Raw genomic sequence first — 15,244 nt, forward strand, 5'->3', positions numbered from 1 at the left:
TGTTCCCTGAAGAAAAGCACTCTCTTTCAACCAGGTGACCCTGAATGATATCTCACTCTCCTGAGAATAACACAGAGAGATAAAGAACGGATGTTGTTTGAACGCCAGCAAACATACACTGCAATGCTTTGTTGTACAATGATTCCTGAGTACGTGTTACTGGCCTGGAGTGGTAAAGTGTCCTACCATGGTAGGACGTAATAAGGTTGCCCTCCCCAGAAACCTTTTGCAAAGGTTTTGGGAGTACATCCAGGAGAGCTGCGAATGCCAGGACAAATTAATCCTTTCACATGCTTGCTTTTAAACCATGTATAGTATTTTAAAAGGTACACTCACTGGAGGTCCCTTCTCCGCCTGTCGGGGCCAGGAGGCAGCCTTGGGTGGGTTCGGGGGGTACTGGCTCCAGGTCTAGGGTGAGAAGCAGTTCCTGGCTGTCGGGAAAACCGGTTTCTCCACTTGTTTGCTGTGAGCTATCTTCTTCGTCCCCAAAACCTGCTTCCGTATTGCCTCCATCTCCATTGAAGGAATCAAACAACACGGCTGGGTAGTGGTGGCTGAACCCCCTAAAATGGCATGCAGCTCATCATAGAAGCGGCATGTTTGGGGCTCTGACCCGGAGCGGCCGTTTGCCTCTCTGGTTTTCTGGTAGGCTTGCCTCAGCTCCTTCAGTTTCACGCGGCACTGCTTCGGGTCCTTGTTATGGCCTCTGTCCTTCATGCCCTGGGAGATTTTGACAAAGGTTTTGGCATTTCGAAAACTGGAACGGTGTTCTGATAGCACGGATTCCTCTCCCCATACAGCAATCAGATCCCGTACCTCCCGTTCAGTCCATGCTGGAGCTCTTTTGCGATTCTGGGACTCCATCATGGTCACCTCTGCTGATGAGCTCTGCAGCTTGTCACCTGCAGCTTGCCACGCTGGCCAAACAGGAAATGAGATTCAAAAGTTCGCGGTTCTTTTCCTGTCTACCTGGCCAGTGCATCTGAGTTGAGAGCGCTGTCCAGAGCGGTCACAATGGAGCACTCTGGGATAGCTCCCGGAGACCAGTACCGTCGAAGTGTCCACAGTACCCCAAATTCAACCTGGCAAGGCCAATTTAAGCGCTAATCCACTTGTCAGGGGTGGAGTAAGTAAATCTATTTTAAGAGCCCTTTAAGTCGAAAAAAAGGGCTTCATCGTGTGGATGGGTGCAGGTTTACATCGATTTATCGCTGTTAAATTCAACCTAAAGTCATAGTGTAGACCAGGGCTAAGGAAGAAGAGGTTTCAGAGTAGCAGCCGTGTTGTCTGTGTCCGCAAAAAGAACAGGAGTACTTGTGGCACCTTAGAGACTAACAAATTTATTAGAGCATAAGCTTTCGCGGACTACAGCCCACTTCATCGGATGCATAGAATGGAACAGATACATACATACAAACAAGTTGGAAGTTACCATACAAACTGTGAGAGGCTAATTAGTTGAGCTGTTATCAGCAGGAGGGGAAAAAAAAACCCTTTTGTAGTGATAATCAAGATGACCCATTTAGACAGTTGACAAGAAGGTGTGAGGATACATAACTTAAGGAAATGAATCTATCCTCACACCTTCTTGTCAACTGTCTAAATGGGCCATCTTGATTATCACTACAAATGTGTTGGTTTTTTTTTTTTCTCCTGCCGATAATAGCTCATCTTAACTAATTAGCCTCTCATGGTTTGTATGGTAACTGCCAACATACATACGTGTGTGTGTGTGTGTGTGTAGAGGGAGATATATTAGAGCATAAGCTTTGGTGGGCTATAGCCCACTTCATTGGATGCGTAGAATGGAACATAGTGAGACGTGTGTGTGTGTGTGTGTGTGTGTATCTATGCATCCGATGAAGTGGGCTGTAGCTCATGACAGCTTATGGTGTAATAAATTTTGTTAGTCTCTAAGGTGCCACAAGTACTCCTGTTCTTTTTAAGGAAGGAGATTCCACCACCTCCCTAGGTAACCCATTCCAGTGCTTCACCACCTTCCTTGTGAAAAACTTTTTCCTAATATCCAACCTAAACCTCCCACACTGCAACTTGAGACCATTACTCCTTATCCTGTCAACAAGTGGAGAGTAGAATAAACCTTTTCAGTGCAAATGTGTATCTTGAGATAAAATGTGTGGGGAGATTCATGACACTTTGATGTGACGATGGGAAGTGGGTATTGACTTGCTGCATAGAAGTTTGTGGTCCTACTGCCTTGTGGCAAACTGTTAGAATGACAAACGTTTGAGGAGCAGGGACTACACCTGTCTCTTTCTAGAAACAGTTCTCAAACACTTCAATGGGTACTACTGCTTCAATAGCAAATCTAACATTCCGAGGGATAATTTAAAAGTATATTTATTTTAGTATGGAGGAAGCCTGGGGATCTCTCTCTGCTTTAGAGCAGGGGTTCTCAGACTTTTTCTCTCTGAGGCCGCCTACAACATAGTATTAAAAACTCCACGGCCCACCTCTGCCACGACAACTGTTTTTCAGCATATAAAAGCCAGACCAGTGTTAGGGGTTAGCAAACAGGGCAACTGCCTGTGCTCCATGGCACATGGGGCTCCAGAAAGCTAAGTTGCTCAGGCTTCAGCCCCGGGTGGCAGAACTCAGGGTCCTGGGCTTCAGCCCTGTGCTGTGGGGCTTCAGCTTTCTGTCTGGGCCTCGGCAAATCTAATGCTGGCTCTGCTTGTCGGCCCTCTGAAACTTGCTTGCGGCAGGAGGCCCTGGACCCCTGATTTGAGAACCACTGCTTTAGAGATATACGGTGACTAATGATTGAACTGTTAACTCTTTTCTTTTGCCTGGTCTTGTTACCTCTTTTGAACCATTTGTACTGCAAATAAAGTGCACTTTGATAGCTAAGGTTGTTTTGTGACATTATTTGCTTCTCCTGTCTTTCAACAATCTATTCCTTTGATTTCTGAACAGAAAGGGTGAATGGGTAGAGTGTCTTAAGAAAAATGCTCTATGCCAATATGCTTTTATATTAATTTAGTTTCTTAAAAACAAGTTGACAACGTTAATCTGTCCTGATTTTTCTTTTGATCAAACCTGGTTAATCTATGGGATAACGGTAATCGGGGGTGGGAGGGTTGACTTTGTTGGATTTGCTCTAAAAACAGCTATTTGAGGCAGCTGCATTTTGGTGAGAGAGACGTCTAATTGGAAAACAATGGGCATCTATATGTGATCATGTTTAATGGGTAGTACTCTAGTTTCATCTTGCCTGTGGGGCAGACCTCTTCCTGTCTACCACAAACCTTACAGATTGGGGGAATTCAGATGTTGGCTGGGGTGAAGGAGTTTCATTTAACTCCCAGTCTTGCCTAACCTCCTGTTAATTGGAGTGTTATCCAAAAAAAATTCAGATACAGTCACTATCCTTGAACTAAGCAATTTATTTTTCTCCCCTGTTCCATTTCCCCACCCCTTTTGAGAATTATTCTCTCCACCACCCCACGGTTTACTTCGGTTTATTTCCACAGCATTTCTCTGTTCAGCGCTTGCACAGAGCATTTCTCTTGTGGCTCAGTGGGAGTGGAGAATGAAACTGAGTCTTGCACTGTTCGTCTTGTGCTTCTGCAGGCAGCCTTTTTCCAGAAGTAGCAGCATGAAATGGGTTCTTCTGTGGCTGGATTTTTCAAAGGTATTTAGGTGCCTAAAGATGCAGAAATCAGCTTAGTGGGCAAAACGCCTCTAATTCGCTTTGTGGGAGTTACGTGCCTAGAAGCTTTTGAAAACTCCTACTAGGCACCTAAATACAGCTTGAAAATCTGTCCCCAAGACTCCATAGCATATGAGTGCACACATTTTAATTTGCTATTCCTACCAAGGTGGCAGCACAGGAACTGGGTCCAGTGTTTCTTGAAGATGGATGCCAGCAGGGGAGAAGGGAGGGGAATTGGGAAGCTGACCATAGTTGACCATAATTTCATCATAAACCACCAGAATTCCTCTGGGGGGGTCTAGGTCCCTGGGTGACTTGTTTTTACTTGCTAAGACCCAGGTTCAGCTTCCATTTTCTTTCTTTCTTTTTTTTTTTAAACAGCTGATGACCTCATTAGGAGCTGCAGCCTTCCTTTCCTTTTCTTCAAGTGTTTGTGAGGTCATCAGCTGTTAAAAGGCAAACAGAACCCTGAGAAGTTGAACTCCTGTTTTGGCAGGTAAAAAGCCTTCCAGATTACAATTTAAAGCTATATCAACGAGCTGGAATCTGAGTCAGACTCAGCTGTAAATGTGAATGTGGGCCGCATCGGGGACATGACCAGCTTCTGTGTTTTGTATTTAGTTTATTTTTAAAAAAATGCATGTTTGTATTTAACTTCTTTATCATCCTATTTTTCAGAGCTCTTATTAACCCTCCTGTTGTCACTGTATTTAGGTGCAGCAGCTACAACATGTTGACTGCTAGTCCCTGTGATTTGCAGCAAATTGTGTCTTTTTGAAGCATTACAGTAGGAAGCTTTTTGTTTACAGTAACCTGCATTAAAGTAAAGCTGAAACGTCTCTAAGGGGAGTTGTTGGTGTGCCTAAGTGTTTTTATTTAATGATTTGAGATTTAGAATAATGTCGTGATAGTTGGTTTTGTTTTTGTTTTGTTTTGTTGTTTGACCGTACAAAAACATAGCAATTGTTTTTGGTGAGTGAGTTCCATAGACTGGAAGTTATAGTAGTTATATCAGCGCAAAAAGTGCGTCCCTTTTTTTAGTCCTAAATATTGTATGTTTTTCTGGTTTCTTCTTTTTTGGATATTATCTTCTCCTCCTGGATTGCAATCATTGCTTTTCTGCCATAAAATGTATCTGTGATGCTGAAGAGTGCAAAAACATAAGCAATGTGACCAGATACAGGGAGGTGGGAGAGACATGCATGCATGCATACATACTCACTTGGCATCTGTTATCCATGTTATCTCCAGCTTGATAGCAAGATGTATAATTTGCAAGTGTTTAACCTCTTATTTGTTCTTCTTCCTGATCTTGCGTTGTCTCCCTCTCATCATTTATTCACCAGTAGCTACTCTAATAACTTGCAGTATTGGGGGGATATTTTTTTCATAGAATTTTGTGTGTGCAGCAGAGAAGGAGGTACCTTTTGAATTTGTCTGCTGTGTCTTATTGGTTTAACTAGTGCATGCTTGTTCTTTCCTAGTTTGTAGTTAGTGCTTCTAGAATTAGAATCTCAGTGCAGAGCATATGGTAACTTACTAGTGTTAGTACTTACGTGAGCAGTCTCACCTAAACTAAGTCTTCATCTGCGATCAAGTAATGACCTGACAGAGCTCTGTCACGTGAGTGTTGCATCAGAATTGGAACTGCTTTAGATTTAGTTGCTGAGTAAGAACCTACTGAGTTTCATTTTATTTCTGACCCTTGATTATTGAATATATTGCTACTTGTGTCAGGTAGAATCAGAATTTATCCTTCTCTCAGGAGTTCTATAAAATGAATAATTAAAAGAAGTAGTAACAGCATCTTCCCTTTTTGGAGATTACCAATCATGCATGAATTCCCAGACTGTGTGACACCAATATAACTGCTTTCTCCAACACTGCCTTCTGGCATAGGGTGCGAGGCCTTTTGTAGATGTAGCCCACGTATTTGGGCATTCTAGCTATTTCCATTTGGTGACTGATTCCTTCCTACAAAGCATAAAAATTTCAAGTTAAATACTTGGAGCTATTTTGTAGTTCTATATAATACGGCTTGCCTAGTCTTGTGACATTGGCTCTCACATCTGATCCTTTAACGTACTGGGCTTCCAGCAGTAGAACAGCCTGGTCATGAGACATCAGCTACCACTGGGTATATCAGCATGCTGAACCCACACCTGTTCTTACAGGATTTATGTCCTTTGGGTAGGATTTCAATACTACGTGTTCCTACTACGCTTGAGGACCCAGCTGCTCCACTATCCTCCCACTCACTGTCTAGTGCTTCTCTTCAAGATGTTTCTGCCCACTTCCTTCAGAGGAAACCCTGGCTATTTCTGAGATACTCAAGAAAATGGAGATCTGACTCCACTGGTGCTTTATCAGTATTGCTTTCTCTTCCTGACCATCCTGTAGGACAGGGGTGGGCAAACTATGGCCCGTGGGCTGGATCCAATTTGGATCCAGCCTGTGGGATTGTCACCCTTATGGTGTTGCAGGCCCCGCGCTGCTCTCAGAAGCAGCCAGCACCACATCCCTGGGGCCCAAGGGGGATGGCCGAGGCAGAGGGCTTTGTGCATTGCACTTGCCTCCAGGCACTGCCACCCGCAGCTCCTATTGGCTGGGAACGGGGAACCACAGCCAATGGGAGCTTTGGGGGAGGTACCTGGAGGCATGGCAAGTGCAGCACATGGAGCCCTGTGGGCGCCCCCCCCCCTCCTCCAGGGACCGCACAGGGATGTGGTTCCAACCACTTCCCAGAGCGGCGCGGCATGGGGCCAGGGCGGGTGGGCAGGCAGGGAGCCTGCCCTGGCCCCGGTGCGTGCTGCTACCACCCTGGAGCCACTTTAGGTGAGTGGTGCTGGGCCGGAGCCCGAACCCCTCCTTCCTCCTGTCCCCCCAACTCCCTGCCTGCACCTTTGACCCCTCCTGGACCCCAGCTCCATGCCCTGAACCCCCTGTCGCACCCCTCCTTTGGCCCAGTCCCTTGCCCTGAGCCCATTCCTGCACACCGAACCCCCTCCCGCACCCCAACCCTCTTCCCCGGCCCTGCATACAGTTTCCCCACCCAGATGTGGCCCTTGGCCCAAAAAGTTTGCCCACCCCTGCTGTAGGATGAGTTCTCATATTCTCAAATCTATTAAATATCTTTGGCAAATGGAGGAATTTCTGAGGGCTCAGATTGACTCCAAATAGGTTCCCATGGTGGGTGATCCATGGGGATTACCCTTTAGCAGCTGTCTCCTTTCCAAACTCAGTTGCTCCCTGCCAAGAACGATCCGGGCCTGATGGGTGATCGCAGTTCTTGCATAGATGTTCTGGAAAGCAATAGCCTCTACTCAGGCTTAATAAAAGCAAGTCCTTTCAGGTGTCGTGAGGGCTATAGTGGGCACTTAGAATTGCTTACCACAGGCCTTTGGAAGTAGTGTCTTACACTTTTGACAGCCTGTAATACCCCTGATGGAATCTGGGAATGATGAAGATAAAACTTCCCTGAATTTGGCCTTGTTGAAATAAGTCAGCTCAGTGACACTAGTAAAAGAAAATATCTGCTGTGTCCTGAAGGCTGAGGATCTCCATGGGCAGATCTGATCTTTGCTAGCACTAAGAAGCTAGGCAAAGTTCTCAAAGTACATAAATCTCTCCAGGAGATGATGGATGAGAAATGGGGTGCCTATGATAGGAAATCCTCTTTTACTTGTCTGTTCTGGAAATGAGCTGTAGCTCACGAAAGCTCATGCTCAAATAAATTGGTTAGTCTCCCAAGGTGCCACAAGTACTCCTTTTCTTTTTGCGAATACAGACTAACACGGCTGTTACTCTGAAACCTATTTTCAGTGTACCATACTCAGAGGACATTTGTGGGTTAGTCTAGAGAGGAAAACCTCTAATGCATTGTCATATTCAGGTATGAATGAACTTTCTTTTCAGGAGGGCCTTGCAAAGGGGTTGAGTTAATTGTTAGGGGGCTTATTCCTTCACCCACTTACTTCCCTGGTCCTTCTCGCATGAACAGAGAGCAACAATACCCGAAGTCCAAAGGTGCAAACAATTCGATGTTTATTGGGGTGAACTTCCAGCAAGCATGATTCCAGTTTCCTTCCTTAGTGTCCTCCTTCCCAGCTCTGACACCACAGAGCCTTAGACCTGTGTCCCTGTTCCCATTCCTGCCCTTAGCCAAACATGATTCCAACTTCCTTACTCCCATTCCCTGTTCCCATTTCCCCCTTTAGCAAAACATGATTCCAATTTTCTTACCCCCATTCCCTGCTCCCATTTCCCACACCCACATGCCCATGCCCACCCCCAACCACCCCCAGTCACTTCCTCATTGACTACAGATTATATAGTAAAACTTGAGTTCTGCTTAGCTATACCTTAACCAATCATTTTCCTGAAATTTAACTAACCAATCCTAACATATTGTAACATGATTATGTAACCAATTATATCCCACCACCTTAATTAGTTTACACCCAGCAAAATTAATTATACAGCAGACAGGAACAATCACAGAATCAGACAGATTATACAGACAAACAATAGCAAAGTGGGAACTACAATGACAAGACAATACAGAAGTGAGGATTTCACATCCCAGCTATTGATAAGTGAGTTCTTGCCAGACCAGAAGTGAGCTGTAGCTCACGAAAGCTTATGCTCTAATAAATTGGTTAGTCTCTAAGGTGCCACAAGTACTCCTTTTCTTCTTGCCAGACAGGATGCTATCAAACTAAGTTTCCTTTTACATTTTCTAGGCACTTCCCTTTCTCTGGAGGTGATAGGAATACAATCCTGTCCTGATAGTGCTTAACAGCCCAATAGCACCTTATTTCAATGTGACTAGTTTGGAATGTGAGGATGTGACTGTTCGCTTCCCAGTTTATGGCTGCCTCTGCTGCTTAGCCAAATGCCTGAGCCTAAGCACAGGGTCACAAACTGTCACAGTAAGAGAAGGCCCTTACACTGGCAGACAGTGGTTTTGATTCTTTATTTTATACCTCTGGAACTAGCCAAGTGATAAGAATACACCTAAATTCTTAGAGTATAGGCCTTTACAGACAGGCCTGAATATCTATATCCTAACATTAATTTCCTTGCATCTGAGAACGAGGTATTCAGTAGTAAAGGATCTGACTCAGTTTCTTTTCAAGGGGATTGGGAAGCATTGGGTTTTCTGGATTTCTTTTTAGATCTGCTGACATATTGCGTCCTTTGTTCATGGAATTTTAGCCTGCTGTTGAAAGATTGGATAAATCCAGCCGTTTGAAACTTGGGTTCCCATTTGGTTCCTTACTCTAAAGACAAGGTTCTTGGCAGCTGTTTTTTTATGAGGAGAGTTGCAGGGTTTTTTTGTTTAGTGGAGGGACCCTTTTGTTTTCTACATAGATGGGGAAGTGGCTAAGCTGTTCTCCCAGCCTGCCCCCCAGAAGTTACTTATTTTTAGATCTCGAGAACCATACTTAATTGAATCCTAAAGAGTGTGTGACTCTGGGACCCTTTTCCTGGTGGACTAAGGGTAGTATCCAGAAGACTTACATGGCAAGATGAGACCACCACATTTTTGGGATGAAAGCTTACTCTTCTATAACATCATTAGCCTTCTGGTTCCCCTCTACAGGCTGGAACAGAGGTGTAAATCCACTGTCTGAGCTATTGTAAGAAAGTTCCAAGAAACCTAATTAATAGGTTTAAAAAAAAAAACCATTTTAACTATGGAATTGTTTTCATAGTTGTGCTAAGCACTTTAGAGCTTAGCTGTTTTCTTTCCTTTCTCTATATCTGTAAATGAAAGTAGCTATTATGTTTGCCATTCCAGCTCATATCTCTGTGTATAAGCCATAATTAAATTTGGCATCTCCTGTCTACCAACTATCTTTGCCAAATGCAGACTCACCAATCTAGGCTTTGTCGTATTTCTATTATAGTGCTGTCCCTTGACATGTTTAACCCCTTCAGGCAAACGTTTATGTTGCACTCTTTAAACAGTTGAGTTCATAGCACCTAACAAGGCAATTCTATCACTGTGTAACTGTAGATTTGTAACTGATCCCAAACTTTCAGCACCTTTAGCAATTGTTTAAAAAGCTCAACTGACTATAAAAACAAAACCAGCAGCAACCACTCAAACCATCTATTAAAAGGCAAATGAGGAATAATACCTTATGCACACACAAGAATTAGCCTTGCAGCAGTGTCCCCCTTTGCAACATATCCAGAAAGTCAACAGGTTAGAGCTATTTCAAACCAAGGGGGAGCAAGCTTCAAAGCCAGGAGAGTACCCTGTTGTAGAGAAAGCCAGCCTTTTTATACTGAGGGGACTTCAGCTTGAGCATGTCTGGTGATTTTGTCTGCTACAGTATGGCATGAGATGACATGCGAGCTCTTAGGCAGGTGAGTGCCAAGACATTTAGGGCTTTGTTGGTCAAACCTTAAACTCCAGTCTTAGCTGTTGCTGATTCCTACCTTGGTCTTCCCTATCACATCGCCAACACCCAACAGCTAACCCTAAGGGCACGTCTTCACTGTTAAATGTTAAATGTTAATGCTGCGGCAGCACTTTAAACGTGGCCGTGTAGTCGCCGCACTGCCACGAGGGGAGTAGCTCCCCGTGTGGGAGTGCAGTCTATGCTGCCACGTTACAGCGCTGAAACTTGCAGCACTCGGGGGGGTGTTTTTTCACGCCCCTGAGCGAGAAAGTTGCAGTGTAGACAAGGTCTAAGACTAATACCGCGACAAACATGCTGCCCCAGAAACTTATTTAAACTGGAACCCCTCCAACTCTAACACTTTTGGAGTTCTTGAGATTCTCATGCCTAAAAGGATTCACATAACAGTTCATTGGTCTGATGCTAGTCCACTCTATGCTTAGTTTCTCTATGTGTAGTTTGAAATTCTGCATGGCTGGAAAATGTGAGGAAGCTTTCCTGTTGGGACATAAGCTTGGCTGGGGTGTGGCTGCTTTGTTTCTGCTTCAGTGTGGGAAGTCGCTATTTGAGTTATTAGCTTCAGATGAATCTTGCATAGTAAGGGCCAAGTTAAGACTAAAATAGCCATAGATGTGGTGGTTGTTTTTCTTTTCTTGTATAGTTCAGTTCGTAATTCAGTTTTGTTTAGGATTATATTACCCATTGTACACATTACATTAACCTTGATAGCAGCTATTTTACTTTAGCGTGTATTAAAACAAACTTGGCAACATTGTCTCCTGCACAAACTTACACAAATGCCACCTCAGCCAAAAAAGACTTCAGTAGAGTAGGTGTCCTCGCACAAAGAATTTTGAAGTCTTAACTTTAGTAATGCAGTTTTTATAAACCGAGAACTTAAGGGGAAAAATCTTTCTCTCTAGAGGAAGGACATCAAAGGTATTCTTTAAATATATATTTGCTATTAAGATTATATTCCGTAAATTCAAGCCTGTAAAAATGCCTGGCGGTCCCCTCCCTGTCAATCTCGGAGGGAGTCAGTGCCCCCCGTGTTGTCTCATTCCGCTACGTCTGGAACAATGGGAAATTAGCTGTCTTGGGTGTCCAGGCCCTCTGAGTGGGGCTGAGCAGTCATCAGGCTCTGGGGCGCAAGCCCTTAGGCAAGGGGGAGCTCCAAATAGTCTAGGGCTCTGGCAGACCAGTGAATAGTCTAGTCTCAGGCAGGGTGGACACCAAGCAGTCTTAAGGTTCTGGCCTGCGGGCAGGGCAGAGCAATTAATCTAGCATCCTAGCTCTTGTGGACAGTAAACTAACACAGGCCTCCTGGTGTAAGGTAGGGTGGTAGGAGAACCCGGGCCCACCCGGCTCCCAGCCCAGGGCCCGAATAGTGGCAGGGTGTTTTGCTGCTGGGTCAGTGGGGAATCCAGCTGCAACACGCTGACCTGTTGTCAGGCAGCACTGCAGCTGGACTACTGTCAGCTGTCCCTGGGCTACTTCTTTTCCTTCCCTTGGGGTGTACCTGCATCCAAGGGTTGTCCTCTATCTTCCCGGATACACCGCCAATGGTAGTTCCAGCAGCATCTTGATGTCTGGAATGGTGGGGCACTCTGGAAGCTCAGACAAGTCCTTGGGACAGCAGAGGTCCTCCTTGGCATCCCGCTCCAGCAGTAGGGGAGAAGTATCTGTCTCCCTTGGCAGCTCCAGCCCGACTGAGCTGCAGGGTCAGCCTTTTATACTTCCTGTACCACTCTCCTTATTCCGGTGGTGCGGGCATGGCTTGCCTGGCTTCACCCATCAGGGTGTAAGTGGCCATCCCTGCCTGTCATGCTTGGAAGGAGGCCACACCCTTTTCACTACAAAGCCCTTAAACTGAAAACCAGTGGAGATTTTGAGTAATTTAACGATTCCACTGAAATTCAAAGCTTTCTGAAAGGCTCCCTGTACTAGAAATCCTGTTTATCCCATGGGCTTTGGGTACTTTCAAGAACCATTGATAAGTGTTTAATACAAAATGTGCTAGTCTTTTTTTTAGCAGTTTTTGTAGGAAGGAAGTTTTCATCTAATAAAGTAAGCTTATGGTATGGACAAGCAATTCTGGTACAGCAAACACTTTAATGTGGTACTGCTGCCTTTCAGTAAAGCATGGTGAGGAGTTGGGATAGAGAGGTGCAGATAGCCTGTTTAGATGTCCAAGATCCCTTAATTTTGTGAGAAGGCTATCACTTTAATTAGGCAACTATCAATTTTTTATTACACTGTCACTGGGGCACGTAGACCTGTAAAAATGTATTTGGATTTATGCTGACACTTTTTTTTGATTGGCATATCAGATATTTTAAATGATTCTTTCTTTTGGCTCAAATTTTCCTTCCTCTTTCTGCTTGTCTTCTAAACTTTTTTAAAATAGAAACCTAAAAAATGTTGGCTTATGAAACCAATGATGCAGTCATAGAATTGTTATTGACGCTGTCACTTTTCAGACTCTTGAAAGTGCACTTCTGGTATATAAGCTTTTCTTTTAAATAAAGCTCTAGTCTGACTATTTAAATTACTATTCTTCAGTGTTGTCTGAATACCCTCAATTTAAAATGTACCCTTACATGTTCACACAACCGTCTTTTTTTCTTTTTTTTCTTTTTTCACTTATCTCCCTGTCTTATTCTATTGCCATCTTATTTCTGTGCTTCTGCCCACTCCACTAGCAACTGCCACCATGGCAACTCTTCCTTTAGCTGAGCAGATGGGATATAGAAAACAACCAATGTTGAGCGGGTTGAACTTCTAAAAAAAAAAAAAAAGTTTAAAGGAGACATTTTGTTTGTGATTAACTCTGAGGATATTAAATCTCATAAATAGAGCTGTGTGTGCCTGGCCACTACATTTTGTTTGTGATTAACTATTGCTAGATCTCCAGGTATTTACATTAACTTGAGAAAACTCTTCAGAGAAATCCTGCTTTGTGTGTGACTAGCCTGCTGTGAACCAGCAGGATCCACAGAGACTTTGGACATGTCTGCACTGCCCCACAGTTTGGATTATGTTCGTGTGAATAGCAGTGTGCACCAAAGTGCTGCATGGTAACTCCCCTGTGTGAATGTTGCAGATGTGAACTAAAAGGTTCCTATTTTTCATTAATGTAAGCATTTTAAAACAGGAGTAATTGAGGCAAATTAGGAACTTCTTAAAGTTTGCGCCCGCAGCATCAATGGAGAAGTTACAGTGCAGCAGCTTGGTATGTGCTGCTATTCACACCCCCATAGTCCAAACTGCGGGGAAGTGTGTAAGCAAGTCCTTTGATTGCCTGGTAGAATGGATGGTATCAACTTTCTTTCTGTCTTTAGGATGCGTCAGGATGAAACGCCACAGGCATCTAAGCACCAGTGACAGTTCAGACAATGAGAGTAAGTAGTATGCATTAATCTTCCCTTGGTCTATCGCCCCCTTATGGTTTCCTCCTGTGGCTTGAGGGCAAACTGTTTTATCCTTTTTTTTTTTTTTTTTAAACAAGTTTGATTTCCTTTCCTTTTTTGCTTTCTCCAAAATTCAAAATACTGAAATCTATCATCAGAAGAAATGAAATTACAAAACCTGATAATTTCAGGAAGAGAATTTGAATCTTGTGCAGAATTTGAACGTAATGTGTACTTTTAGAGAAAATTCCATAATGCAGGAGAGCATGCGCTCTTGAGGAAAATTGGGTGTAGTCAGAAATATATATATTTTTGAAGTGTGTGTGTGTGTGTGTGTGTGCGCGAGTGTGAGAGAGAGCACCCAAAGTCTGTAAGCTGATCCATATGAATGATTGGTCTAGCCTGTGCAGAGCCTCAGTGGAAAAATTTTAATTGTAGGGGTAGAGAACTGTTTGTGGGAGAAGGTATGTGTAGTTGGGTATCTGAAAACACTTCGCTTAGGATGTGTTTTTACACTTCTGTTAAGTGTGCCTAGAGATGAATGGGACATCCTTTTTAGCATTTATATAAATGGCAGTTGGGCTCCACGGGGGTTCAGGATTCTGCCCATAAAGATCAGCGTGAGGATTGAGATCTAAATGGAAAAGATGTCTACCAAATGTCTTAAGCTTTTGTCTTAATTTTCTTGGCACACTTTTGGTTTATATTTTTGTCTTTCCCTTCAAGATACTGAGTTGTGGGTCTAGAGGCCCTGGATCAAATTGTGTAAACTCTTCAGAGCAGTGACTGATCTGTTTTTGTTAAGCATGACATAAATCTGACAGTATTAACAGCTGATGTTGCATTTGAGTCACACAGGCATGATATATTGCATCACATATTGACCCAGTATCTTCTTAAAAACTTGGCAGTGCAGTGACAGTGATATTTGTGCATCTCTGCACTTTAGAGAATCAAGATGGCATTAAACTAGTCTCCCTCAGTCCTCCTGCACTCTTACTCCCTCCAATATTGCCTGCATTGGGTGTAAAACTAAGTTCCTTGTAAGCTGCGTTGCTACGCAGCAGGCTCTCAAGGGCTGTGCAGGTGGGGAGAGGTGCCCCTTCCCTGGCCTGGCCCTGGCGGAGCTGTTGGGGAGAGGAGAGGTGCCCCTCCCCCAGCCCTGAGCTGCTGCTGTGGCGAGAGAGGGCTGGGTGTAGTCCTCTCCCCACTGCAGCCCCGGGGGAGCCTGCACTCCAAACCCCTCATCTCTGGTCCCACCCCAGAGCTCGCATCACAACCCTCTGCCTCAGCCCTACCCCAGAGTCCACACCCCAGCCTCAACCCTTTGCCCTAGCCCTGAGCCCCTCCTGTACCCCAATCTCCTCATCCCCAGCCACACCCAGGAGCCTGCACCCCTCGACAGTGCCCTTACCCTCTGCACCCTAGCCCTAAGCCCCCTCTCACACTCCGAACCCCTCGGCCACATCCCCAGCACACATCACTTCCATATTGGTGCACATAGCAAAATTGATTCCGCACTTGGACGTAAAAAATTAGAGGGAACATTGCTGGTGGAAAGGGAAGGAATCTGCATAATCGTGTCCTCTCTGCTCTTACCTGGTGTGTATCAGGCAGAGCAGGGAATATTCTGATCATGCTTTCACTTATTCTTTCTGAAACTACACGTATTGAGAAGAGACTGTGGTTGGATTACAGACTTCATGAAAGTTCCTGTTTGGGTACAGCTGACCCAGAAAGATGAT

At 44.4% G+C, this 15,244-nt stretch overlaps 1 protein-coding gene across 6 annotated transcripts in view; it reads left to right on the top strand.

The window, feature by feature from the left end:
• The window catches only part of JADE3 (jade family PHD finger 3), an 84,529-nt gene that overhangs the window by 28,714 nt on the left and 40,571 nt on the right, over positions 1–15,244 (top strand). For all 6 annotated transcript variants that reach the window (XM_084618909.1, XM_084618912.1, XM_084618913.1 and 3 more), the window contains one exon: positions 13,431–13,490. In XM_084618909.1, the coding sequence (XP_084475035.1) occupies positions 13,442–13,490 (49 nt within the window). In that variant the 5' untranslated portion in view covers positions 13,431–13,441. The remainder of the gene's footprint in view (positions 1–13,430; positions 13,491–15,244) is intronic.

This window comes from Lepidochelys olivacea, assembly GCF_965140295.1.
Source record: "Lepidochelys olivacea isolate rLepOli2 genome assembly, chromosome: 1".
NCBI classification, from domain to species: Eukaryota; Metazoa; Chordata; order Testudines; family Cheloniidae; genus Lepidochelys; species Lepidochelys olivacea.